Source organism: Cyclopterus lumpus, chromosome 2 (assembly GCF_009769545.1).
Source record: "Cyclopterus lumpus isolate fCycLum1 chromosome 2, fCycLum1.pri, whole genome shotgun sequence".
Taxonomy (NCBI): domain Eukaryota; kingdom Metazoa; phylum Chordata; class Actinopteri; order Perciformes; family Cyclopteridae; genus Cyclopterus; species Cyclopterus lumpus.
Window position 1 is genome coordinate 107,577 of NC_046967.1, and position 27,424 is coordinate 135,000.

Genomic DNA, 27,424 nt, shown 5'->3' on the forward strand with positions numbered 1-27,424 from the left:
TATATGTGTGTGTATATGTGTATATATATATATATATATGTATATATATATATATATGTATAAATGTGTGTATATATACACATATATATGTGTGTATATATATATATATGTGTGTGTGTGTATATATATATATATACACATATATGTGTGTATATGTATATGCATACATATACACATACAGATAGATAGATAGATTTTGCATTAATATGAATGCATGCATCTGTGTCTTTGTATATTATGATCTTTAGAATTATTATTAAAAGCAAATGGCACCTTTTCTTTGCTCTAAATGGTTCTCCAGCTGAAGTATACTGGTCTCTACTGGGATCTACTGGATCTGTGGGAGGCTGCGGGGTCAGAGAGTGGGGTGTTCTCCTCAAAAGCCAATGGGATGGTTCGGGGAGGGGCTTAGAACCAACACAGCCAATAAATACATGTGGGCCACATTTACACAGTGTGGTCTTGATTCTTCATGCAGAATACTGCGTCTGTGTGAGCAGAATATTACCACAGAGTCCTACTAGTCCTACCTGTACTGGGTGGAGGCCTCAGATGGACTCGGTAGCGCCCCCTGGCCTCTCTCTGGTCTCGGTCCTGTCTATGGTGGCCTGCAGCTTCCAGGTTTTCGCCGCCGTCCTTTTGACATGCAGGTACGGTGGGCAGGGCTCTACAGAGGAAAGGTGGGTCCTGCTGTGGCTCTTCTATGACGTCATCGTCCACCTGACCCTGGTAGGACCAATCAGGACCAGTTTCCCCTTATCATTTGTCTCATCTGTTTAATTGTTTATTTGTTGTTTATTATTGAGTAACTGATTGTTGTTTATAATTTTAGCTTGTTATTGGCCTCATTGTTTATTGTTTTTTCCACAGGAAGGTCCATTTGTTTACATGTCTCTTGTGGGAACGGTGGAGATGTCTGAAGGTCCGCTGGCTGAACTCTGTGAGTTTAACATCCTTTGTAAAGTAGTATTCACATGAATATGTAAAGTAGTATTTACATGTCATACTTCTCCTACTGTACTACATTTACAGTAAGTAAGTACTACATTCCTGCTTTAGTAATTGTAATCTCCCTCTCTAGGGAAGGAGTACAGTAAAGCTGATCGTCGTTGGCTGATTTCTGATCCGACGATCGTCTCCATAGAAATTCTGACTGTTGTCCTCGACTCTCTACTTGGGTTACTACTGATACACGCAGTACTGAAGGACAAATACTACAGGTACTACTACAACATGTACTACAGGCTGGACTCTACTTGGGTTACTACTACAGGTATTAATCTCGTTCCACCACTGAGGAAACAAACAGTATTGATTTTATTGAGTGATTAGCTCGCAGTGACGGAGTCACAAGCCAATTGGTAAATGCCGAGTGGAGTGAATACTCCAGGTAATACTCCAGGTAATACTCCAGGTAATACGACTACATGTGTGCTTCCAGACACTTCCTGCAGGTCTCTCTGAGCGTGTGCGAGCTGTACGGAGGCTGGATGACGTTCTGTCCCGATTGGCTGCTGGGCAGTCCTCACCTGGACACGTCCAACTGGCTCTACCTGTGGGTCTACCTGGTCTTCTTTAATGGGGTCTGGGTCCTGGTCCCGGTTATGCTGCTGGTCCAGTCCTGGTTCTCTCTGAGGAGACTGCACAGACTCAGATCAGACGACGATGTAATAAAGAAGAAGATGTAGAGACTCCTCTTTAAATGTGAACATTATTGATTTATAATTAAAGGACCGTGATGACTTTCAAATCAGACTGTTTTCAGCCTTGTGATGTCACACCTTCATCATTGTTTAATAGAACTTCTTTAGGAAACATATTAATCAATACCTGACATTGATTGATTGATTAAGATAGTGAATTTGTGTGAGAGAACTTTCTTTTTAATGATCTAACAAACACAAAGTCAATCATCTTAATATATTTATTATTTCATCTTTACACAAAAACAGGTTTATTTTAAATACATATTGTGAGTTTCAACAACAAACCAAACTCCTCCTCCTCCTCATGTCTTCTTGATGAGCTTGCTGATGGACATGAAGGCCTGCTGGAGGCCGAGTCCCTGCAGAGCGCTGCACGCCTGGATCTCCCACAACCGGTCCTCATGACTGGGGAGATCCAGCTGGTTGGAGATCTGAGGAGGAGAAGAACAAGTTTGGTTTGTTCTGAATTGAACTGGTTTGATCTGAGAGGAAATGGTTCTCCTACCTCCCGGATGGTCATGGAGTTGGGCAGGTCCTTCTTGTTGGCCAGAACCATCAGCGGAACTCCTCGTAGCTTCTCCTCATTCAGGATCTTCTTCAAGATCTTCTGGGCCTCCGGCAGTCGGCCCGGATCACTGCTGTCCACCACAAACACCAGAGCCTTACAGTCGTCCAGGTAGTACCTGAAGACAAAGAATAGGGGTTAGTCTGTCTGCCTGTCTGTCTCACTGCTGTCCACCACAGACACCAGAGCCTTACAGTCGTCCAGGTAGTACCTGAAGACAAAGAATAGGGGTTAGTCTGTCTGCCTGTCTGTCTCACTGCTGTCCACCACAAACACCAGAGCCTTACAGTCGTCCAGGTAGTACCTGAAGACAAAGAATAGGGGTTAGTCTGTCTGCCTGTCTGTCTCACTGCTGTCCACCACAGACACCAGAGCCTTACAGTCGTCCAGGTAGTACCTGAAGACAAAGAGTAGGGCTTAGTCTGTCTGCCTGTCTGTCTCACTGCTGTCCACCACAGACACCAGAGCCTTACAGTCGTCCAGGTAGTACCTGAAGACAAAGAGTAGGGCTTAGTCTGTCTGCCTGTCTGTCTCACTGCTGTCCACCACAGACACCAGAGCCTTACAGTCGTCCAGGTAGTACCTGAAGACAAAGAATAGGGGTTAGTCTGTCTGCCTGTCTGTCTTCCTTGTGTTTACCTCCAGTTGGCTCTCATGCTCTTCTGTCCTCCGACGTCCCACACAGTCAGAGATGTCTTCTTGTCCAGATCCAGAGATCCCACGTTGAATCCAATGGTTGGAGATGTTTCCATCACCTGAAGGTTAACATACAATTATATTCACACATGGACACTCTGATATTCACACGTTCATATTCACAAGTTAGACACTGGGATTCACTCCTGTTAAACACCTGTTGAGACTCACCTGTCCTGTCAGCAGTCTGGCCAATAGAGTTGACTTTCCCGCCGAGTCCAAACCCATCAGGACCACCTGAACACACAAACACATCTGTTAAAGTTCTGGTTCACTTCACTGATTAGCAACTGTCATCAGCATCAGGTGGCTGAGACAGGTGTCGGTCAGGTGAGTTTAATGTTCAGATGATTTAAAGAGTGATTTACCTGAGGAGAGTTGGAGCTCTGAGTCTGACCCATCACTCGTCTTTCTTCTTCTTCAGCTGTAATGCAATGTGAGTAACGTCACCCTTCAGACTGACTGCTCTGAGCCTGACTGAAACTCACCTGTCAAACCTCTCTCAGGTGTGTTCAGGTTCAGTCAAGCAATCGGCCAATAGGAGAGCAGCATCCAATGAAAGCGGGTTATGTGACAGCGGACCGGTCTGACTGCATCAGAGGTGGGTGGAGGCAGCATTTAACCACTTACTCACATTTTACCACAAAGAAGAAGAGGTTTGAATTATTTGGGTTGAATAAACTTTAAACATTCACATTGACAACATTTCTATTGACAACATTCACATTGACAACATTCACATTGACAACATTCACATTGACAACATTTCCATTGACAACATTCACATTGACAACATTCACATTGACAACATTTATATTGACAACATTCACATTGACAACATTCACATTGACAACATTTCCATTGACAACATTCACATTGACAACATTTATATTGACAACATTCACATTGACAACATTCACATTGACAACATTTCTATTGACAACATTCACATTGACAACATTCACATTGACAACATTCACATTGACAACATTTCTATTGACAACATTCACATTGACAACATTCACATTGACAACATTTCTATTGACAACATTCACATTGACAACATTTACATTGACAACATTCACATTGACAACATTTCTATTGACAACATTCACATTGACAACATTTCTATTGACAACATTCACATTGACAACATTCACATTAACATTTCAGTTGACAACATTTCTATTGACAACATTCACATTGACAACATTCACATTGACAACATTTCTATTGACAACATTCACATTGACAACATTCACATTGACAACATTTCTATTGACAACATTCACATTGACAACATTCACATTGACAACATTTACATTGACAACATTCACATTGACAACATTTCTATTGACAACATTCACATTGACAACATTTCTATTGACAACATTCACATTGACAACATTCACATTAACATTTCAGTTGACAACATTTCTATTGACAACATTCACATTGACAACATTCACATTGACAACATTTCTATTGACAACATTCACATTGACAACATTTCTATTGACAACATTCACATTGACAACATTCACATTGACAACATTTCTATTGACAACATTCACATTGACAACATTCACATTGACAACATTCACATTGACAACATTTCTATTGACAACATTCACATTGACAACATTTCTATTGACAACATTCACATTGACAACATTTCTATTGACAACATTCACATTGACAACATTCACATTGACAACATTTCTATTGACAACATTCACATTGACAACATTCACATTGACAACATTTCCATTGACAACATTTCTATTGACAACATTCACATTGACAACATTCACATTGACAACATTTCTATTGACAACATTCACATTGACAACATTCACATTGACAACATTCACATTGACAACATTTCTATTGACAACATTCACATTGACAACATTCACATTGACAACATTTACATTGACAACATTCACATTGACAACATTCTCTGCAGGCAGGTGAAAAACAACAATGAATATTCAAAACAAACACACTGAAACAGTCAACATAACTCCTTCTACAGGTACATCAGGGATGATATGACAATATATATACACAAATAAGTATATATTTGTCCGTATGTGTCCGCTATTAAAAACAGTAATGCTCCTCCTCCTCCAGGTTCAGCGGGGCGGAGGAGGAGCTGTGGCCGGAGAGGAGGGGTCTGTCTCCGGGTATAAAGCAGGCTCTTCCCGCCTCCTCCTTCCTTCTTTCGCTCCTCCGACGGCTCCTTCCTTCCGCCTCCTCGGATCCTCACCGCCATTATGGGCTTCGGTGACTTGAAATCGGCCTCCGGACTCAAAGCGCTGAACGGCTTTCTGTCGGAGCGCAGCTACATCGAGGGGTCAGTCCGGTAGAACCAGGTAGAACCAGGTAGAACCCGGTAGAACCCGGTAGAAGCCAGAAATCAGTAGAAACTGAGAGAAGCTGCCGGTCGGCCGCCATCTTGGATCCTCGCTCAGAGCATTCTGTTGGCACTAAGCTGTTTGTTAGCATTAGCTGTCTGCTAGCGGCCTTTAAAGCCTGAAATGTGACCAACTGAACCAACGTTACGGTCTTAATGTCCGCATGGGAGAGCTAACTGATACGAGCTAAAGTAGAGAGAATGTATTGTTGGTGTTTTTTGATGTGAAGTAGCTGAAGTGTTAGCACCATGTGGCACATGTTAGGGCCACGTGCCAGTTCTTTATTAGAAGTTTATTTCTTTATTAGGAGTTTATTTATTATCACATTAAGTTCATTCATTTATTGTCAAACGTGGATGGGTCCAGTGATCGTAGGCTCTGTAGTCGGAACTACGGTGGCCGGCATTTAACAACGTTTTTTTGTCCTCTCTGGGCTTCTGTAGAAACGCGAATTGATTATTCACTAATGAAAACGATATTTATTTATATTTGTCTTTAACACTCACTGTCTCTGTCCTCAGGTATGTCCCATCTCAGGCCGATGTGGCTGTCTTCGAGGTGATCTTGGCTCCACCCACGTCCGACCTGAGCCACGCCCTCCGCTGGTACAACCACATCAAGTCCTACCAGAACCAGAAGAGCAGGTGAGTGGTGACGTCAGCAGGTGTCTGTGTAAACGGGGGGGTGTGTGTGTGTAACCGCCTCCTCCTGTTAGTCTCCCAGGTGTGAAGAAGCCTCTAGGTCAGTATGGCCCTGCAGGAGTGGCTGACACCACCTCAGGCTCCGCCCCTGCCACCAAGGAGGATGATGACGACATCGACTTGTTCGGCTCCGATGAAGAGGTAACCTCGCAGTGATGTCATCTGACCTCGATCAGCTGCTCCGCCATGGCGTGTTAAACGGCCTGTGTTCTGTCCTGCAGGAGGACGCAGAAGCAGAAAGACTGAAGGAGCAACGGCTGGCAGAGTACGCTGCCAAGAAATCAAAGAGTAGGTTACAGCCGATCACCGTATTGATCCATTCACCTGCTCTTCATGATGATCAACCAATCACCATCTTTCGACTGACTTCCTGATGGACACCTTGTTTACCTGAGAGCCTCCTTGCTTCTGGGACTGCACGTTCAGACTGGTTTCCATGGTAACTGATTCCTCTTCCTCCCCAGAACCCACCCTCATCGCCAAATCTTCGATCCTATTGGACGTCAAGCCGTGGGATGATGAGACGGACATGTCCAAGCTTGAAGAGTGTGTCCGCAGTATTCAGATTGACGGGCTGGTCTGGGGACAGTGTAAGAGTTTTAATCATGCACACAGTACTGCATTAATATAGTCTAACGCTTCAGCTTTATTCTGTATTTATAGTTGCAGTAAATTCTTTAGTGGATCTATTATTTGATCAGAAACCGAAGAGTCTCTGCAGACTTGATGATGATCAAACACCATCTTTCGACTGAACTTGTGATGTCACACAACGATCTGAAACCTGCAGAGAAATGGGTGTCACTGATAAAGTTATTGATAACTGCTCCACTGATCATTAATGTATTATAATCAAAGTATTTCCTTTTCTGCAGCCAAACTGGTCCCAGTCGGTTACGGCATCAAGAAGCTGCAGATCGGTTGTGTGGTGGAAGACAACAAGGTGAGACGGGTCCCCTGTGGACTGCTTTCATGTCCAACATTTAGTGTCTGTTCTACACCTGATCCCGTCTGTTTACACCTGGTCCTTGTCTTCTCTGTTCCAGGTGGGCACAGACCTCCTGGAGGAACACATCTCGGCCTTTGAGGACTTTGTTCAGTCGATGGACGTCGCAGCTTTCAACAAGATCTAAAAACAAACTTTAATAAAAAGCACTTCAACACAAAACTTGAGTCTGTTCTCTGAAGTCGGAGGAGCTACACTTGGGTCTTTAATTTAAATAAGTCATGTTGGAGAAGAGTCAATGTACTTTATTACATTAGCAAACTTCATGTAACCGAATAATCCAAATCAGTATTGCCGTTGATCAAAGTATTACGTGTGTCACTAGTTTTGGTTATATGTTAGTCACAGAAAGCTCTGGGTTTATTTTAACGTGAGGAGCAGCCAGAAAACCTGACGCCACGCTGTAGTTCTGTAGTGTTGTACTTCAGAACTAGTTAGAGGACTTGTAGTCCTCTTTCCTGCCTGTCGGGCTGCTGTGAGACATTCTGCCTGTAATGCTGCAGCAGAAGAAGTCAGACCGGAAACAAGACGGCGGAGCAGCGCACGGCGGCGGAGCCCTTCAGTCTGCGACGGTAAACTGCTGCGCTAGCGCGGCTCAAAGCTAACAGCTAGCTGTCTGACAGCTGACTCGTTACCACGGTTACAGCGAGCCCGGTTTAACACGGCCGAACCGGTTATAGCTGGTTTAGTGAACCGGGTTTAAACTGGAGCCGCGAGCGCTGCAGCTAGCTCCACGCAGGCAGCCAATCAGAGCTCAGCCAGTGTGGTTACAGCTGCGTTTTGATTGGTCCACGTCACAGGCTCTGAATAACCACATTATTGGGAAAATTAATGTAATTCATTTAAGAACATGTTATTCATCTTTAACTAGGTCTTAATCAATATATACGTATGGATATTTATTGATTAGTTTGACTTTAACAGACTGCATAATCATTGACTATAATTGTTTTATTGAATCTTTCAGCCTGTCCGTCTCAATTTATTTAATTATATATTAGTAAAGACTGACAACCTTTTATATCGATAACAGTTTCACTTGTTGAAGCTGAATTGGTTATCTTAATATATTTTGTGACTTCAGCTCATGGACCTGAAATGCTCACCTGGTTACCCTTGGTTACAGCATGGAGTGCTCTTATTGGATGGATGACTCACTGACTGCACTGCCACCAGGTGAGACGTCATTACCTCACCATTAGTTATTGCCTCGTCATTACCTCGTCATTGCCTCATCATTACATTGTCATTATCTGAGCTGTGAGTCCTCTGACTTCTGGGTCTTCCTGTATCTAGCTGAGTATATTCTTTAAAGAGGTTTCTCTGCTATATTACTACTGTATCTGCTGTATTTAGGTATCCTGGAATGCTAGTCTGTACTGTCTTTCTAATCTGAACACTGAGCTGTGATTTCTTGCTTTTCACACAAGTGATTGAAAAGGCAACAAAACCAGCGAGGATTTAAGTATTTGTTCTGTAATCCAAATCTACTAGGGACTAAACTTTAATCTACTTTCTACCTTGAGGTAAAAAGACCTTTGTCCTTAATCAGTTTTGGCAAGAATTTCACATTCTTGTATAACTGAAACTTCACTGGTGACAAGGAATCCCTGCCATTGTCTGACACCATTGACTCAGACCAGTATCGATAAGTGGGCAATGCCTTCAACGACATGAGGGCGGGGTCGACACAGCTGTAGCTAATTATCGCCAACTCAGGTGTATAACCAGGTGGGGGCTTGAAGCGTCAGCTGAAGACTCCTTGTGTGAAGACTCCGAGGATAAAGACTCCCTTCCTGTTCACCACTGACTTCCAGTACAACACGGGGTCATCTGCAGAAGTACTCTGATGACTCTGCAGTGGTCGGGTGTATTAGGGATGGACGGGAGGAGTACGGAGCAGTGGTGAGTGACTTTGTGGAGCGGGCCGGTGAGAATCACCTGCTTCTGAACGTGGCCAAGACCAGAGAGATGGTGGTCGACTTCAGGAGGAAGACAACAGTTTCTAGACCTCTGAGTGTCCTGGGAGTGGACGTGGACATGGTGGAGGAGTACAGGTTCCTGGGTGTCTCCATCGACAGCCGACTGAACTGGAAGACCAACATCAACGCTGTCTACAAGAAGGGGAGTCGACTCTTTTTCCTGAGGAAGCTTCGATCCTTCAACGTGTGCAGCAAGATGTTGGAGATGTTCTACCAGTCGGTTGGACCAGTGCTCTGAGATGTTGGAGATGTTCTACCAGTCGGTTGGACCAGTGCTCTGAGATGTTGGAGATGTTCTACCAGTCGGTTGGACCAGTGCTCTGAGATGTTGGAGATGTTCCACCAGTCTGTTGGACCAATGCTCTGAGATGTTGGAGATGTTCCACCAGTCTGTTGGACCAGTGCTCTGAGATGTTGGAGATGTTCCACCAGTCTGTTGGACCAGTGCTCTGAGATGTTGGAGATGTTCCACCAGTCTGTTGGACCAGTGCTCTGAGATGTTGGAGATGTTCCACCAGTCTGTTGGACCAGTGTCTTGTATTTCACCATTGTCTGCTGGGGGAGCAGCATTGGAGCCGGTGACACCAACAGACTCAACAAACTGGTTAAGAAGGCCGGCTCCATCATCGGCGTCAAGCGGGAGCATCTGGAACAGGTGGTGGAACAGGTGGTGGAGAGGAGGACACTGAAGGACCACCCTCCACCACCTACTGCAGAGTCAGCGGAGCACTTTCTCCAAAAGATTCATCCAGCTCCGCTTCACAAGGACCGATACAGGAGAACATTCCTGCCCACGGCAATTGGACTGTTCAACAAATCACTTCTGGCCAGACCCTCTGGACTAATTTTCACTGTACACATTCACATTTATGTTGATTTACACTTCATATACTTTACATTTTGCACACTCTGTTTAAACTTAAATTAATGTCCTTAAATACACACTGCAGTTATTCGTATTCTATTGTGTATATATATTTTACATATTTTGCACACTCTGTTTACATTTAATTTTATTGAATTTCCTTTTTGTATTCTATTGTGTATATATATTTTATATTTTGTATATATCTGTTATCCCTGTTCTTATATTTTATTGTGTGTGTTTAGTTTATTTCGTCTATTCCATTTGGTGTCTGTAAAGTGTTGGGCGCTACTATGATGACAACAAATTTCCCCTTGGGGATTAATAAAGTATCTTATCTATCTACACTGGAGTCTTCAGGGCGGCTGAGTATAAACATTTCCCTGTGATAATGTGTTTTCTTTCCATAACTGTGTGCACATCTACTCGTAGATACTACAGACCGCGGACTCGGTCACACATGCACCAAAATCCCTCCTCTCTTATTTATCCAACCTGCTCCACACAGACCCAGCACCTCGTCACAGGGGGCCTCTGGAACTGCCAGTCAGCTAACCGCAAGGCGGACTTCATCTCTGGCTTCGCTATCAAGCAATCGCTGGACTTCCTGGCTCTCACTGAGACTTGGATCACACCAGACAACACATCAACCCCTGCTGCTCTCTCCTCGGCCTTCTCCTTCAGCCACACACCCAGACCCTCTGGTCGGGGTGGTGGTTCAGGTCTACTCATCTCCCCCAAATGGGGTTTTTCCATTATGTACCCCACTGTCTTTTGAGTTTCATGCAGTGACGGTTACTCATCCGGTTCATCTAACCATTGTTGTTCTCTACCGTCCTCCTGGTTCCTTGAGAGACTTCTTGGAAGAACTAGACGTCCTCCTTTCAAACTTCCCAGAAAACGCCCCCCGCTCATCCTTCTGGGTGACTTTAACATCCAGACAGAAGTCATGTGACCTGCTACTCTTCCTGTCTTCCTTTGATCTCTCTCTCAGTCCTTCCCCTCCTACTCACAAAGCTGGACACCACCTTGACTATATGTTCACCAGAAACTGCTCTACATCTGACCTCACTGTAACTCCACTTCATGTCTCTGACCACTTCTTCATCTCTTACTCACTCCCACTCTTTGGAACTGACAACCCTCCCACAACGGACTCTGCACCTGTCCGCACCCTCTCACCCTCTCTCCCTCTCTCCCTCTCTCCCTTCTCACTCCCTCCTCTGTTCTGTCAGCCCTTCCTTCAACTGATTCCTTCTCACTCATGCAGCCTAAATCTGCCACTGACACTCTTCTCTCTACGCTGTCTTCCTCTCTTGATTCTCTCTGTCCTCTTACGACTCTAAAGGTCCTCAAGTCCTCTTACGACTCTAAAGGTCCTCAAGTCCTCTTAGGACTCTAAAGGTCCTCAAGTCCTCTTACGACTCTAAAGGTCCTCAAGTCCTCTTACGACTCTAAAGGTCCTCAAGTCCTCTTACGACTCTAAAGGTCCTCAAGTCCTCTCCGGCTCCGTGGTTGTCTGACTCGGTGCTCAGAGAGCCACTATGCGAGCAGCGGAAAGGAAATGGCGAAAATCCAAACACGCCAGCGACCTGCTCGCCTATCAATCTCTTCTCTCCTCCTTCTCTGCGTCCATCACTACAGCCAAAAGTCTGTTCTACCAATCCAGAATCGAATCCTCTTTGTCTAACCCAAAAAAAACTCTTCTCTATCTTTTCCAACCTCCTTGACCCCCCTGGTCCCCCTCCTCCCTCCACCCTTCTACCATGTTATCAGCTCCGTGAGGCTGTGCATTGGCACAATGGTGCTTAGCGTGTCAGCATGCTTGCTTGTACACCTAAGCACCATTGTGCCAACGCACAGCCTCACAGAGCTGATAACATGGCTGCAGACTCTTCTAATATGTACAGTTCGACGGTGGATTGATGACGGTGGTGTTAACTGAAGTATTCCAAGAGGAATAAATCCATCAGTAACTAAGAACAGAGGTGTTGTGTATTCCTGGAGGGAGTGATAGTCAAACTCGCTGGCTGCACACAACTAAGAGGGAAATGAGTCCACTTAGACAACAATAATCTTTAAGAATCCAACACTTTGTTGTCACTTCTGTAACTTAAATCTTTAGTACAAACTTCTACCGCTGCACATGTCTTCAGCTGGTCACAACTAAAAGCGTCCGAACGCAACATAGGACTTACGAATAGTTCCTATCAAGTGTAAACATAAAACATAATCAATATTCAAGAAACGAATTGTACAAATAATATGTAAACGAGCCTATTAAATAATTACATAAATAATATTTATGGCAGTTAAACTGATAGCACTTTGTAGTTTAACACTTTAGCAGCACTTAAATGTCTCTTACTGATAGCACTTTGTAGTTTAACACTTTAGCAGCACTTAAATGTCTCTTACTAATAGCACTTTGTAGTTTAACACTTTAGTAGCACTTAAATGTCTCTTACTGATAGCACATTGTAGTTTAACACTTTAGCAGCACTTAAATGTCTCTTACTGATAGCACTTTGTAGTTTAACACTTTAGTAGCACTTAAATGTCTCTTACTGATAGCACATTGTAGTTTAACACTTTAGCAGCACTTAAATGTCTCTTACTGATAGTACTTTGTAGTTTAACGTTATTGAAGAAATTGTACTTTCTTGATTCTTGTTGTTCTGAGTTTGGACTCACGGTTTAATGCACTTATTGTAAGTTGCTTTGGATAAAAGAGTCAGCTAAATGATATGTAATGTAATAATGTAAAAAAAAATGTAATTGCCTTGTCATTATTTCACCTTTACCTCACCATTACCTCGTCATTATTTCACCATTACCACTTACCTCATCATTACCTCACCATTGCATCATTATTTCACCTATACCTTGGCATTATTTCACCATTACCTCTTACCTCACCATTACCTCGTCATTATTTCACCATTACCTCTTACCTCATCATTACCTCGTCATTATTTCACCATTACCTCTTACCTCATCATTACCTCGTCATTATTTCACCATTACCTCTTACCTCACCATTACCTCATCATTACCTCATCATTATTTCACCATTACCTCTTACCTCATTATTACCTCGTCATTACCTCACCATTACCTCATCATTACCTCGTCATTATTTCACCATTACCTCTTACCTGGTCATTACCTCATCATTACCTCACCATTACCTCGTCATTATTTCACCATTACCTCTTACCTCGTCATTATTTCACCATTACCTCTTACCTCACCATTACCTCATCATTATTTCACCATTACCTCTTACCTCAACATTACCTCGTCATTATTTCACCATTACCTCTTACCTCATTATTACCTCGTCATTACCTCATCATTACCTCACCATTACCTCGTCATTATTTCACCATTACCTCTTACCTCATCATTACCTCGTCATTATTTCACCATTACCTCTTACCTCATTATTACCTCGTCATTACCTCATCATTACCTCACCATTACCTCGTCATTATTTCACCATTACCTCTTACCTCATCATTACCTCGTCATTATTTCACCATTACCTCTTACCTCATTATTACCTCGTCATTACCTCATCATTACCTCACCATTACCTCGTCATTATTTCACCATTACCTCTTACCTCGTCATTACCTCATCATTACCTCACCATTACCTCGTCATTATTTCACCATTACCTCTTACCTCGTCATTATTTCACCATTACCTCTTACCTCACCATTACCTCATCATTATTTCACCATTACCTCTTACCTCATCATTACCTCGTCATTATTTCACCATTACCTCTTACCTCATCATTACCTCACCATTACCTCGTCATTATTTCACCATTACCTCTTACCTCATCTTGTCATTACCTCGTCATTACCTCACCATTACTTTCTCATACACAAAATTAATAATAATTAATATAAATATCTAATAAATGTGTTTCAGATTTCCAGTCAGGATGTCAGATGATGAAGGTAAAACATCAAACATACGTCTATTATTGTGTTTTTAATTCAATTTACGACACTGTGTTTGTGTGTGTGTGTCAGGTGACCAGAGGAAGGTGGAGTCCACCAGCAGGTGAGTGTACCTGTTGGTTAATCTCATTATTGATCACGTTGTATGTTCTGATACCCGACGACCAGAAAATATACATCGTTAAATACCAGCAGGTTCTGACCCACAATGCTTTGCACTGCAGATGTATTTTTCCGACCCGCAATGCTTTGCACTGCAGGTATATAAAGGTCAAAGGTCAATGTGCCAGAATGAGGAACTGCAGTTTGAACTAAAAGTAAAAAGCAACCAAACTTAAATATATTGATCTTACAACTTTTACTAAATAGAGAAAGTTGTAATAGAGTTCCTAACTCAAAGAACAAACACCAACCTGGGACAGGTGAGCTGCTCTTTCTGCTCCAGCGTCCAAACACACACCTAAGTTTACAGGTGCTGCATACGACAGTAAAGACGACTAGGATACCTGTGATACTGCCCCCTGCTGGTCTGGAGGGTCTAACACATTTTCCTGACCTCTCTCTGTCTGCCAGGATGTGGGCGGAGTCTCAGCCAGGTCCATCCAGGTGTCAGCCCAGCAGACAGGGTTACTGTGGATACTGCAGAGTCCTCTACAGCAACCTGGACCAGGTGCGCCTCACACAGATTTCATGTGTGCTACTGAATCTGAGCTGCAGTCCTGTGACCTGAGCAGTTCAATCAGAATGAATGACATCATACTGTCTTCTCTCAGCACCTGTCCAGTCTCAGACACCTGGATTCTGTCCGGGTGTCCTCCCTAGGCTCCAGCACTGTCTCCTCCTCCAGCAGCAAAACCAAACTAACTCTGCTAGAGCGCTTCCTGCAGGATGTCCTGCAGCACCACCCGCACCACTACTACGACCCCAGGTAACTAAAACAAACACACCCGCACTGCTACTACGACCCCAGGTGACTAAAACAAACACACCCGCACTGCTACTACGACCCCAGGTGACTAAAACAAACACACCAGCACTGCTACTACGACCCCACGTGACTAAAACAAACACACTTGCACTGCTACTATGACCCAGGTGACTAAAACAAACACACTTGCACTGCTACTATGACCCAGGTGACTAAAACAAACACACCAGCACTGCTACTACGACCCCACGTGACTAAAACAAACACACCAGCACTGCTACTACGACCCCAGGTAACTAAAACAAACACACTTGCACTGCTACTATGACCCAGGTGACTAAAACAAACACACTTGCACTGCTACTACGACCCCAGGTAACTAAAACAAACACACTTGCACTGCTACTACGACCCAGGTGACTAAAACAAACACACCAGCACTGCTACTACGACCCCAGGTAACTAAAACAAACACACCCGCACTGCTACTACGACCCCAGGTGACTAAAACAAACACACCAGCACTGCTACTACGACCCCAGGTAACTAAAACAAACACACCCGCACTGCTACTACGACCCAGGTGACTAAAACAAACACACCAGCACTGCTACTACGACCCCAGGTAACTAAAACAAACACACCCGCACTGCTACTACGACCCCAGGTGACTAAAACAAACACACCCGTACTGCTACTACGACCCCAGGTGACTAAAACAAACCAACCCGCAGTGCTACGACGACCCCAGGTGACTAAAACAAACACACCAGCACTGCTACTACGACCCCAGGTAACTAAAACAAACACACCCGCACTGCTACTACGACCCAGGTGACTAAAACAAACACACCCGTACTGCTACTACGACCCCAGGTGACTAAAACAAACCAACCCGCAGTGCTACGACGACCCCAGGTGACTAAAACAAACACACCAGCACTGCTACTACGACCCAGGTGACTAAAACAAACACACCCACACTGCTACTACGACCCCAGGTGACTAAAACAAACACACCAGCACTGCTACTACGACCCCACGTGACTAAAACAAACAAACCTGCAGTGCTACTACGACCCCAGGTGACTAAAACAAACCAACCTGCACTGCTACTACGACCCCAGGTGACTAAAACAAACACACCTGCACTGCTACTACGACCCAGGTGACTAAAACAAACACACCTGCACTGCTACTACGACCCCACGTGACTAAAACAAACACACCTGCACTGCTACTACGACCCCAGGTGACTAAAACAAACACACCTGCACTGCTACTACGACCCAGGTGACTAAAACAAACACACCTGCACTGCTACTACGACCCAGGTGACTAAAACAAACACACCAGCACTGCTACTACGACCCAGGTGACTAAAACAAACACACCCGCACTGCTACTACGACCCAGGTGACTAAAACAAACAAACCCGCAGTGCTACTACGACCCAGGTGACTAAAACAAACACACCAGCACTGCTACTACGACCCCAGGCGACTAAAACAAACACACCAGCACTGCTACTACGACCCAGGTGACTAAAACAAACAAACCTGCACTGCTACTACGACCCCAGGCGACTAAAACAAACAAACCTGCACTGCTACTACGACCCAGGTGACTAAAACAAACACACCAGCACTGCTACTACGACCCCAGGTGACTAAAACAAACAAACCTGCACTGCTACTACGACCCAGGTGACTAAAACAAACACACCTGCACTGCTACTACGACCCAGGTGACTAAAACAAACACACCTGCACTGCTACTACGACCCAGGTGACTAAAACAAACACACCTGCACTGCTACTACGACCCAGGTGACTACAACAAACACACCTGCACTGCTACTACGACCCAGGTGACTAAAACAAACACACCCGCACTGCTACTACGACCCAGGTGACTAAAACAAACACACCCGCACTGCTACTACGACCCAGGTGACTAAAACAAACACACCCGCGCTGCTAGTGTACAAGTACAGTTCCATTTACCTGTCAGGTTTGTGATCTCATCTTATGGGTTTTAATGCTTGTTTGTTTCCGTCAGGCCGTCTCATGCTGACCTCCCATCAGTTTCCACCCCTCTGTTGCCAAGGGCGGTGCTTGACGAACTCCGTTTCTCTGACGACGACAGGCGATCGCTGGGCACCCGTGAACACCTGTCCAGCTCTGACGACGCCTCCTGCCAGCCAGCCAATCAGCAAGAAGATAACCGCACACACATCCAATCAGGAGAGGGAAGTCAGGAAAGGCTGTCTAAGCCAATCAGAGAGCAGGAAGAAGGAGAGATCATCACCGCAGGGAACACGCTGTCATCACATGTACAGGCCCCGCCTCCATACCACCAGGCCCCGCCCTCTGTCCACAGGAAGGCCCACAGGAAGACTAACAGGAGGAAAACCAGCACCTCCTCAACCTCAGCACCAGGTCCAGACCCTGGTCCCCGGCCCCGCACCCAGCCAAGGCCCTGTCTGGACCCTAGTCCCCAGACCCGCACCCAGCCAAGGCCCTGTCTGGACTTGGGTACCTGTCCAGACCCTAGTCCCCAGACCCGCACACAGCCAAGGCCCTGTCCAGACCCGGGTACCTGGTCTACCGGGGACCACAGCGACTCTCTGGACCGGACCATCGAGGAGGTCCGTCTGTTTCAGTCGGATGTTGAGATCTTTAGCTGATCCTCAAAATTAATCCCTTGTTTTTGTTCAGGTGATCCAGGTGTGTCGTCATGGCGGTTCCTCTCCAGAGAGCCTTCACTTCAGCCTTCCCGTCTCCACGGAAACACAGAGTGACGACTGGGACTCTCCTGTACAGGTACCCGTTATCCAGCTGGAGGAGGTTGGAGCAGGTGAGGCTCCAGTGTGATAGATTACATTATTTTCTGTTGGTTCTGGTTTTACAGAGAGGACACACACTCGGGGACACACCTGTCCAGGTGAGCCCAGCGGGGAGGCAGGACTTGAGTTGTCTGATGGAGGTTCAAGTGGACCTGCAGGACCAGGTGTACTCTTACCAGCTAGACTCCGCCCTCCACGGCGAGCATCGGACAGGGGGCGGGGCCAGGCAAGACGAGGGCTTCTGGAGTTTGCCGATCGAGGAGGTCTTGCCGGCTCCGGAACACATCCCGGAATCCTTCAAGAGGAAGACCTGGACCCAGATAGAACAGGAGGACCAGAGGAAGGTGGAAAAACTGGTCCGACAGTTCAGAAGGGGGAGATTCATCTGCTACTTCGACACAGAGTCTCTGGCCAGGTGTGTTATAGACTCACCTGTACTCATGTACAGTATTATATAGACTCACCTGTACTCATGTACAGTATTATATAGACTTACCTGTACTCATGTACAGTATTATATAGACTCACCTGTACTCATGTACAGTATTATATAGACTCACCTGTACTCATGTACAGTATTATATAGACTCACCTGTACTTATGTACAGTATTATAAAGACTCACCTGTACTCATGTACAGTATTATAAAGACTCACCTGTACTCATGTACAGTATTATAAAGACTCACCTGTACTCATGTACAGTATTACATAGACTCACCTGTACTCATGTACAATATTATAAAGACTCACCTGTACTCATGTACAATATTATAAAGACTCACCTGTACTCATGTACAGTATTACATAGACTCACCTGTACTCATGTACATACTGTTTTGTACTGATACAATGTAACAAGTGACTTTTCATGGCGTCAGGTACGGTAGGAGGAGCCAAAACAAAGGGCGTGGTGAGAACAAGGAGGCGGAGCCAGCAGGTTTCTTGCCACTATTGGACCGTGATGATGATGACTCAGCGTACGTTAGGAGGAGGAGGACGGGGGCCTTCAGAGTGGCGTCCAGGTGTCAGGTGAGAACGATGGTCAGTTTTCTGTCAGTTTTTGTTGTGAGTTGACGTCTTCATCACCTGTTTGTTCCTTCAGGTGGTCAAAGTCAGTCACAGCACGCAGACGATCCGATTGGTCATCCCAGCCGTCTGCGAACCAGCTTCGGAGACTCTGCTCACTAGTGTCCCTCCAGCCAATCAGGAGGCAGCAGAGAGGACTCCTGAGGTGCAGATATGGCGCTGCCTCCCTCCGTCGTACTCAAACATTGTCACACCTCTGCAGCCTCGTACCTCTCTGGTCTACCTGCTCTGCTCCCCCTCAGGCTCCACCCCCACCTACACACCTGCACCAGGCTCCGTCCTCAAACGCTGCAGGAAAAAGAGGCGCCCGTTGGACACGCAGGTTTTAAAGGTCAAATACAAACAACTTCCTGTCAAGTTCTACGACCCCAGCAGTAACCGCATCCTGAAGAACCCCCCTAAAGGCTTCACCCCCTCCAGCCCGCCCCCACCCTGCGTCCGTCAGCTGTTCAGAAGTCTGAGTCTGGACCTGAATGCTGACAGGCCGCCGGGGGCTGCAGGGTCCTCCAGAGTCAAAGGTCAGAGGTCATCAGACACGCCCTTCAGCCATGCCAACGGTTTCCTTTTGACCACGCTCAGTAGGGACTCAGAAAAGACCGTCAGGAGGCGGGGCACGACAGCTCAGGCCCTTCCCTCTCACAGCAGGTCAGAGTGGGGGAGGAGAGGGAGGAGGGACAGGACACGCCCCCCACCCTCCAAGAGAAGAACCAGGGCTCAAGCCACCCTCCCACTGCCCAGGAGAGAAGGTCTACGTCGGGCAGCACCCTGCAGTCGAGTCCCTGGCTCTACAGGCCGGGGAAGGGCCCGCAAAGGGCGGGGCTAGGACAGGGGGCAGAGGTAGCCGGACACCTATGCAGGTAGCAGCCTCATTTATTTACTTACTCACAGTAGAAGGAGCTGCTGTGAGTTTATTGATATCAATATTAGAATGAAATCATCAATATAAACATTTTATTTTATGTTTAATTATGATTTTTAAAGCATATATTGTACATTTTAAATTGTAATAAATCATGATAATTTAAATATGCACACAAATGAAAGTGAAATTTGATGAAATTATTTTATTATAATGTTGGCAGCTGTATATTTCTGTAACCCTAAACACACCTGGTCAGGTAAGACATGCCTTTTCTTCAGGTATTGGTTTTTGATTGTTTTATACTTTTACATCTGGTGTTTATTTCAATGAATTCATGTTGAATAAACAACTTTTAGAACCTGAGTAAAAGTCATCAGTGTGTGTCAGTTCTCACAGCGTCCACCAAGTGGTGTATCGAGCTTCCCACCTGGTTCGCAGCCTGAAGAAGCTCTGCCCTCTCACCTGTAGACCGGACATATTGAAATAAGATAAGATGATCCGTTATTGGTCCCGCAGTGGGGACATTTACAGGACTACAGCAGCAAAGGGTTACATTGCACACAAGACATAGTGATCACAGTGGTATAAACAATATGCAGTAAACAGTCAATAAAAATAAATCAGAATATTCAGTTAAACACCAGTGACGTAGAATATTATTATTCATATACACTTTTTCTGTAATTAATATAAAAAAACATAAAATATAAATTTCAATGATATATATGTAATTATAATATCTTGTAATTAGACTAATTACGATAATCCCAGTAAACCATCATTTATAAATGTTTTACATCACAGACCTGTCTGTCTTTCTCTCCACCTGTCTGTCTCCATCACAGCCTTCAGTCTCTCTACAGTCTCCTGCAGCAGCTCCTCTGGACTACACGTCCCACAATCCTCCTCTTCAGACAAACAGGTGTCCTCTTCCTGTGGCCCCGCCTCCTTAGATCCATCCTGTTGTCCTATTGGACAACAGAGCAGCCAGTCACCTGCATTATCCTCTTCATTGTGGATGTCATATGACAGAGGTGTGTCCTGGTGCATTGTGGGAAATAGAGTTTGTAGTTCTCCCTCGCTCCACTCGTCCTCTGTCTTCAGCAACACTTCATCCTCGTCTTCTTCCTCTTCTGTGTTTCTCTGCGTGTCAGACGTTAGTATAAGGTTTTCTCCATCCGTGTCCTCTATGGCCTCTGTGTCCTCTGTGTCCTCTGTGTCCTCTGTGGCCTCTGTGTCCTCTGTGTCCTCTGTGTCCTCTGTGGCCTCTATGTCCTCTGTGGCCTCTGTGTCCTCTGTGTCCTCTGTGGCCTCTGTGTCCTCTGTGTCCTCTATGGCCTCTGTGTCCTCTGTGTCCTCTGTGGCCTCTATGTCCTCTGTGTCCTCTATGGCCTCTGTGTCCTCTGTGGCCTCTATGTCCTCTATGGCCTCTGTGTCCTTTATGGTCTCTGTGTCCTCTATGGCCTCTATGTCCTCTGTGGCCTCTATGTCCTCTGTGTCCTCTATGGCCTCTATGTCCTCTGTGTCCTCTGTGTCCTCTGTGGCCTCTATGTCCTCTGTGGCCTCTATGTCCTCTGTGTCCTCTGTGTCCTCTATGGCCTCTATGTCCTCTATGTCCTCTGTGGCCTCTATGTCCTCTGTGTCCTCTATGTCCTCTGTGTCCTCTATGGCCTCTGTGTCCTCTATGTCCTCTATGTCCTCTGTGTCCTTTATGGTCTCTGTGTCCTCTATGGCCTCTGTGTCCTCTATGGCCTCTATGTCCTCTGTGTCCTTTATGGTCTCTGTGTCCTCTATGGCCTCTGTGTCCTCTATGTCCTTTATGGTCTCTGTGTCCTCTATGGCCTCTGTGTCCTCTATGGCCTCTGTGTCCTCTATGGCCTCTGTGTCTTCTGTGTACTTTGTGTCCTCTGTTTCCTCTCTGTCTATGTGTTGTGGTGTGTTGTTGGCATGTTGTTGAACCTCCATCTTGTTCAGAGCCTGAAGAAAGTAAGACGAACATCAACTCAAAAGCTACGACAGACGATATTTACCTGTGTGATATTACCTGTGTGTATCTACCTGTGTGTTGTTACCTGTGTGTATCTACCTGTGTGATATTACCTGTGTGTATCTACCTGTGTGTTGTTACCTGTGTGTATCTACCTGTGTGTTGTTACCTGTGTGATATTACCTGTGTGTTGTTACCTGTGTGTATCTACCTGTGTGATATTACCTGTGTGTATCTACCTGTGTGTTGTTACCTGTGTGTATCTACCTGTGTGATATTACCTGTGTGTATCTACCTGTGTGTTGTTACCTGTGTGTATCTACCTGTGTGATATTACCTGTGTGTATCTACCTGTGTGTTGTTACCTGTGTGTATCTACCTGTGTGTTGTTACCTGTGTGTATCTACCTGTGTGTATCTACCTGTGTGATATTACCTGTGTGTATCTACCTGTGTGATATTACCTGTGTGTATCTACCTGTGTGTTGTTACCTGTGTGTATCTACCTGTGTGTTGTTACCTGTGTGTATCTACCTGTGTGTTGTTACATGTGTGTATCTACCTGTGTGTTGTTACCTGTGTGTATCTACCTGTGTGATATTACCTGTGTGTATCTACCTGTGTGTTGTTACCTGTGTGTATCTACCTGTGTGTTGTTACCTGTGTGTATCTACCTGTGTGATATTACCTGTGTGTATCTACCTGTGTGTTGTTACATGTGTGTATCTACCTGTGTGTTGTTACCTGTGTGTATCTACCTGTGTGATATTACCTGTGTGTATCTACCTGAGTGTTGTTACCTGTGTGTATCTACCTGTGTGTTGTTACCTGTGTGTATCTACCTGTGTGTTGTTACCTGTGTGTTGTTACCTGTGTGTATCTACCTGTGTGATATTACCTGTGTGTATCTACCTGTGTGTTGTTACCTGTGTGTATCTACCTGTGTGTTGTTACCTGTGTGTATCTACCTGTGTGATATTACCTGTGTGTATCTACCTGTGTGTTGTTACCTGTGTGTATCTACCTGTGTGTTGTTACCTGTGTGTATCTACCTGTGTGTTGTTACCTGTGTGTATCTACCTGTGTGATATTACCTGTGTGTATCTACCTGTGTGCTGTTACCTGTGTGTATCTACCTGTGTGTTGTTACCTGTATGTATCTACCTGTGTGTTGTTACCTGTATGTATCTACCTGTGTGTTGTTACATGTGTGTATCTACCTGTGTGTTGTTACCTGTGTGTATCTACCTGTGTGTTGTTACCTGTGTGTATCTACCTGTGTGTTGTTACCTGTGTGTATCTACCTGTGTGTTGTTACATGTGTGTATCTACCTGTGTGTTGTTACATGTGTGCATCTACCTGTGTGTTGTTACCTGTGTGTTGTTACCTGTGTGTATCTACCTGTGTGTTGTTACATGTGTGTATCTACCTGTGTGTTGTTACCTGTGTGTATCTACCTGTGTGTTGTTACATGTGTGCATCTACCTGTGTGTGTAACGCTGTGTGTTGTTACCTGTGTGTTGTTACCTGTGTGTATCTACCTGTCTGTTGTTACCTGTCTGTATCTACATGTCTGTATCTACCTGTGTGTATCTACATGTCTGTTGTTACCTGTCTGTATCTACCTGTGTGTATCTACCTGTGTGTTGTTATCTGTGTGTGTAACGCTGTGTGTTGTTACCTGTGTGTATCTACCTGTGTGTTGTTACCTGTGTGTTGTTACATGTGTGCATTTACCTGTGTGTTGTTACCTGTGTGTTGTTACCTGTGTGCATCTACCTGTGTGTTGTTACCTGTCTGTTGTTATCTGTACGTTGTTACCTGTGTGCATCTACCTGTGTGTTGTTACCTGTCTGTTGTTATCTGTACGTTGTTACCTGTGTGCATCTACCTGTGTGTTGTTACCTGTGTGTGTAACGATGTGTGTTGTTACCTGTGTGTATCTACCTGTCTGTTGTTACCTGTCTGTATCTACCTGTGTGTATCTACCTGTCTGTTGTTACATGTCTGTATCTACATGTCTGTATCTACCTGTGTGTATCTACACGTGTGTTGTTACCTGTGTGTGTAACGATGTGTGTTGTTACCTGTGTGTGTAACGATGTGTGTTGTTACCTGTGTGTTGTTACATGTGTGCATCTACCTGTGTGTTGTTACCTGTGTGTGTAACGATGTGTGTCGTTACCTGTGTGTATCTACCTGTGTGTTGTTACATGTGTGCATCTTCCTGTGTGTTGTTACCTGTGTGTGTAATGATGTGTGTTGTTACCTTGTGTGTATCTACCTGTGTGTTGTTACCTGTGTGTTGTTACCTGTGTGTTGTTACCTGTGTGTGTAATGATGTGTGTTGTTACCTTGTGTGTATCTACCTGTGTGTTGTTACCTGTGTGTTGTTACATGTGTGCATCTACCTGTGTGTTGTTACCTGTGTGTATCTACCTGTGTGTTGTTACCTGTGTGTATCTACCTGTGTGTTGTTACATGTGTGCATCTACCTGTGTGTGTAACGCTGTGTGTTGTTACCTGTGTGTTGTTACCTGTGTGTATCTACCTGTCTGTTGTTACCTGTCTGTATCTACATGTCTGTATCTACCTGTGTGTATCTACATGTCTGTTGTTACCTGTCTGTATCTACCTGTGTGTATCTACCTGTGTGTTGTTATCTGTGTGTGTAACGCTGTGTGTTGTTACCTGTGTGTATCTACCTGTGTGTTGTTACCTGTGTGTTGTTACATGTGTGCATTTACCTGTGTGTTGTTACCTGTGTGCATCTACCTGTGTGTTGTTACCTGTGTGTGTAACGATGTGTGTTGTTACCTGTGTGTTGTTACCTGTGTGTATCTACTTGTGTGTTGTTACATGTGTGCATCTTCCTGTGTGTTGTTACCTGTGTGTGTAATGATGTGTGTTGTTACCTGTGTGTATCTTCCTGTGTGTTGTTACCTGTGTGTGTAATGATGTGTGTTGTTACCTTGTGTGTATCTACCTGTGTGTTGTTACCTGTGTGTATCTTCCTGTGTGTTGTTACCTGTGTGTGTAATGATGTGTGTTGTTACCTTGTGTGTATCTACCTGTGTGTTGTTACCTGTGTGTATAATGATGTGTGTTGTTACCTTGTGTGTATCTACCTGTGTGTTGTTACCTGTGTGTATCTACCTGTGTGTTGTTACCTGTGTGTTGTTACCTGTGTGTATCTACCTGTGTGTTGTTATCTGTACGTTGTTACCTGTCTGTATCTACATGTCTGTATCTACCTGTGTGTATCTACATGTCTGTTGTTACCTGTCTGTATCTACCTGTGTGTATCTACATGTCTGTTGTTACCTGTCTGTATCTACCTGTGTGTATCTACATGTCTGTTGTTACCTGTCTGTATCTACCTGTGTGTATCTACATGTCTGTTGTTATCTGTCTGTATCTACCTGTGTGTATCTACATGTCTGTTGTTATCTGTCTGTATCTACCTGTGTGTATCTACATGTCTGTTGTTATCTGTCTGTATCTACCTGTGTGTATCTACATGTCTGTTGTTATCTGTCTGTATCTACCTGTGTGTATCTACATGTCTGTTGTTATCTGTCTGTATCTACCTGTGTGTATCTACATGTCTGTTGTTATCTGTCTGTATCTACCTGTGTGTATCTACATGTCTGTTGTTATCTGTCTGTATTTACCTGTGTGTATCTACATGTCAGTTGTTACCTGTCCGTATCTACCTGTGTGTATCTACATGTCAGTTGTTACCTGTCTGTATCTACCTGTGTGTATCTCTACTTGTGTGTTGTTACCTGTCTGTATCTACCTGTGTGTATCTACATGTCTGTTGTTATCTGTCTGTATCTACCTGTGTGTATCTACATGTCTGTTGTTACCTGTCTGTATCTACCTGTGTGTATCTACATGTCTGTTGTTATCTGTCTGTATCTACCTGTGTGTATCTACATGTCTGTTGTTATCTGTCTGTATCTACCTGTGTGTATCTACATGTCTGTTGTTATCTGTCTGTATCTACCTGTGTGTATCTACATGTCTGTTGTTATCTGTCTGTATCTACCTGTGTGTATCTACATGTCTGTTGTTATCTGTCTGTATCTACCTGTGTGTATCTACATGTCTGTTGTTATCTGTCTGTATCTACCTGTGTGTATCTACATGTCTGTTGTTATCTGTCTGTATCTACCTGTGTGTATCTACATGTCTGTTGTTACCTGTCTGTATCTACCTGTGTGTATCTACATGTCTGTTGTTATCTGTCTGTATCTACCTGTGTGTATCTACATGTCTGTTGTTATCTGTCTGTATCTACCTTATTGGACTCAGAAACTTTAACAGCCACATTAAATCAATAACATCAACAGCTTTTTACCATCTAAAAAACATTGCCAAAATCAAAGGAATAGTGTCTAAACCAGACTTGGGAGAGACTAATCCATGCGTTTGTCTCCAGAAGGTTAGACTCCTGTAACGGCCTGCTCACTGGGCTCTAAACGAGCTGGAAGACAGCTGCAGAACATCCAGAACGCTGCTGCTCCAGTCCTGACTAGAACCAGGAAATACCACCATATTAGTCCAGTGCTCAGGTCTCTGCACTGGCTTCCTGTTGCTCAGAGAATAGACTTTAAAACAGCTCTGCTTGTGTACACATCTCTTCATGGTCTAGCACCAACGTACATGTGTGACATGTTAGAGCCATAGGAACCATCTCTGGCTCTGAGAAGATCAGGGAGTAGTTCACATGTTAGACCCATAGGAACCATCTCGGGCTCTGAGAAGCTCAGGGAGTGGTTCACATGTTAGACCCATAGGAACCATCTCAGGCTCTGAGAAGATCAGGGAGTGGTTCACATGTTAGACCCATAGGAACCATCTCGAGCTCTGAGAAGCTCAGGGAGTGGTTCACATGTTAGAGCCATATGAACCATCTCAGGCTCAGAGAAGCTCAGGGAGTGGTTCACATGTTAGAGCCATATGAACCATCTCAGGCTCAGAGAAGCTCAGGGAGTGGTCTCCTGCTGGTCCAGAGTCAGGACTCAACACGGTGAGGCTGCGTTTCAGTTTTATGCTAAAATCTGGAAGATTCCAGAAGATGTGAGACAGGCCTCAACTCAACAATGTTTAAATCCAGGATGAAAACGGTTCTATTTGACAACTGAAAGTATTTTATATGCACTCTTCGCTTTTAATATAATTAATATATTATTATTTTTATGGAATGATTTTATTTGCCTTTTTGTAATTTTATGTAGCTGTAAAGCACTTTAAATTGACTGTATAAACTTGCCTCACCTCTGTGTATCTACCTGTGTGTATCTACATGTGTGTATCTACCTGTGTGTATCTACCTGTGTGTATCTACCTGTGTGTATCTACATGTGTGTATCTACATGTGTGTATCTACATGTGTGTATCTACCTGTGTGTATCTACCTGTGTGTATCTACCTGTGTGTATCTACATGTGTGTATCTACATGTGTGTATCTACATGTGTGTATCTACCTGTGTGTATCTACCTGTGTGTATCTACCTGTGTGTATCTACCTGTGTGTATCTACATGTGTGTATCTACATGTGTGTATCTACATGTGTGTATCTACCTGTGTGTATCTACATGTGTGTATCTACCTGTGTGTATCTACCTGTGTGTATCTACCTGTGTGTATCTACATGTGTGTATCTACATGTGTGTATCTACCTGTCTGTAGCTTCATGTGTGTATCTACATGTGTGTATCTACCTGTGTGTATCTACATGTGTGTATCTACATGTGTGTATCTACATGTGTGTATCTACATG

General features: G+C 44.5%; 5 protein-coding genes across 13 annotated transcripts in view; 3 read left to right on the top strand and 2 right to left on the bottom strand.

The window, feature by feature from the left end:
• The first annotated feature begins 205 nt into the window (after positions 1-205).
• On the top strand, positions 206-1,848 carry ebpl (EBP like). Of its 2 annotated transcripts, none has more exons than XM_034553110.1 (4): positions 206-729; positions 871-940; positions 1,082-1,220; positions 1,442-1,848. In XM_034553110.1, exons 1-4 carry the CDS (start codon positions 211-213, stop codon positions 1,686-1,688), a joined length of 975 nt encoding a protein of 324 aa, XP_034409001.1. In that variant the 5' UTR covers positions 206-210; the 3' UTR covers positions 1,689-1,848. The 2 variants fall into 2 exon arrangements, with proteins under 2 accessions (XP_034409001.1, XP_034409010.1); XM_034553119.1 differs by having other exon boundaries at positions 206-680.
• Positions 1,849-1,939: 91 nt separating this feature from the next.
• Positions 1,940-3,746, bottom strand: arl11 (ADP-ribosylation factor-like 11). The gene is made up of 5 exons (XM_034553817.1): positions 3,336-3,746; positions 3,139-3,204; positions 2,911-3,026; positions 2,212-2,389; positions 1,940-2,137 (listed from the first exon to the last, which is right to left on the bottom strand). The coding sequence occupies exons 1-5, from the start codon at positions 3,366-3,368 to the stop codon at positions 2,009-2,011; spliced, it is 522 nt and encodes a 173-aa protein (XP_034409708.1). The 5' UTR covers positions 3,369-3,746; the 3' UTR covers positions 1,940-2,008.
• A 1,429-nt stretch (positions 3,747-5,175) lies between these two features.
• On the top strand, positions 5,176-7,256 carry eef1b2 (eukaryotic translation elongation factor 1 beta 2). The gene is made up of 7 exons (XM_034553802.1): positions 5,176-5,326; positions 5,909-6,031; positions 6,103-6,229; positions 6,310-6,376; positions 6,553-6,678; positions 6,964-7,031; positions 7,135-7,256. Exons 1-7 carry the CDS (start codon positions 5,247-5,249, stop codon positions 7,219-7,221), a joined length of 678 nt encoding a protein of 225 aa, XP_034409693.1. The 5' UTR covers positions 5,176-5,246; the 3' UTR covers positions 7,222-7,256.
• A 335-nt stretch (positions 7,257-7,591) lies between these two features.
• Positions 7,592-20,007, top strand: zdbf2 (zinc finger, DBF-type containing 2). Of its 8 annotated transcripts, none has more exons than XM_034554427.1 (12): positions 7,602-7,666; positions 8,221-8,270; positions 10,450-10,864; positions 13,887-13,915; positions 13,991-14,021; positions 14,492-14,588; positions 14,692-14,846; positions 16,908-17,496; positions 17,567-17,671; positions 17,760-18,109; positions 18,575-18,725; positions 18,799-20,007. In XM_034554427.1, exons 4-12 carry the CDS (start codon positions 13,900-13,902, stop codon positions 19,603-19,605), a joined length of 2,301 nt encoding a protein of 766 aa, XP_034410318.1. In that variant the 5' UTR covers positions 7,602-7,666; positions 8,221-8,270; positions 10,450-10,864; positions 13,887-13,899; the 3' UTR covers positions 19,606-20,007. The 8 variants fall into 8 exon arrangements, with proteins under 8 accessions (XP_034410282.1, XP_034410334.1, XP_034410318.1 ...); XM_034554434.1 differs by having other exon boundaries at positions 7,609-7,666; positions 8,179-8,270; XM_034554443.1 differs by lacking the exon at positions 10,450-10,864 and having other exon boundaries at positions 7,596-7,666; positions 8,179-8,270.
• A 27-nt stretch (positions 20,008-20,034) lies between these two features.
• The window catches only part of dytn (dystrotelin), a 13,838-nt gene continuing 6,448 nt past the window's right edge, over positions 20,035-27,424 (bottom strand). The window contains exons 13-16 of the mRNA XM_034555641.1: positions 21,379-21,621; positions 21,037-21,297; positions 20,506-20,787; positions 20,035-20,106 (exon numbers count right to left, since the gene is read on the bottom strand). Of these exons, the coding sequence (XP_034411532.1) occupies positions 20,035-20,106; positions 20,506-20,787; positions 21,037-21,297; positions 21,379-21,621 (858 nt within the window). The remainder of the gene's footprint in view (positions 20,107-20,505; positions 20,788-21,036; positions 21,298-21,378; positions 21,622-27,424) is intronic.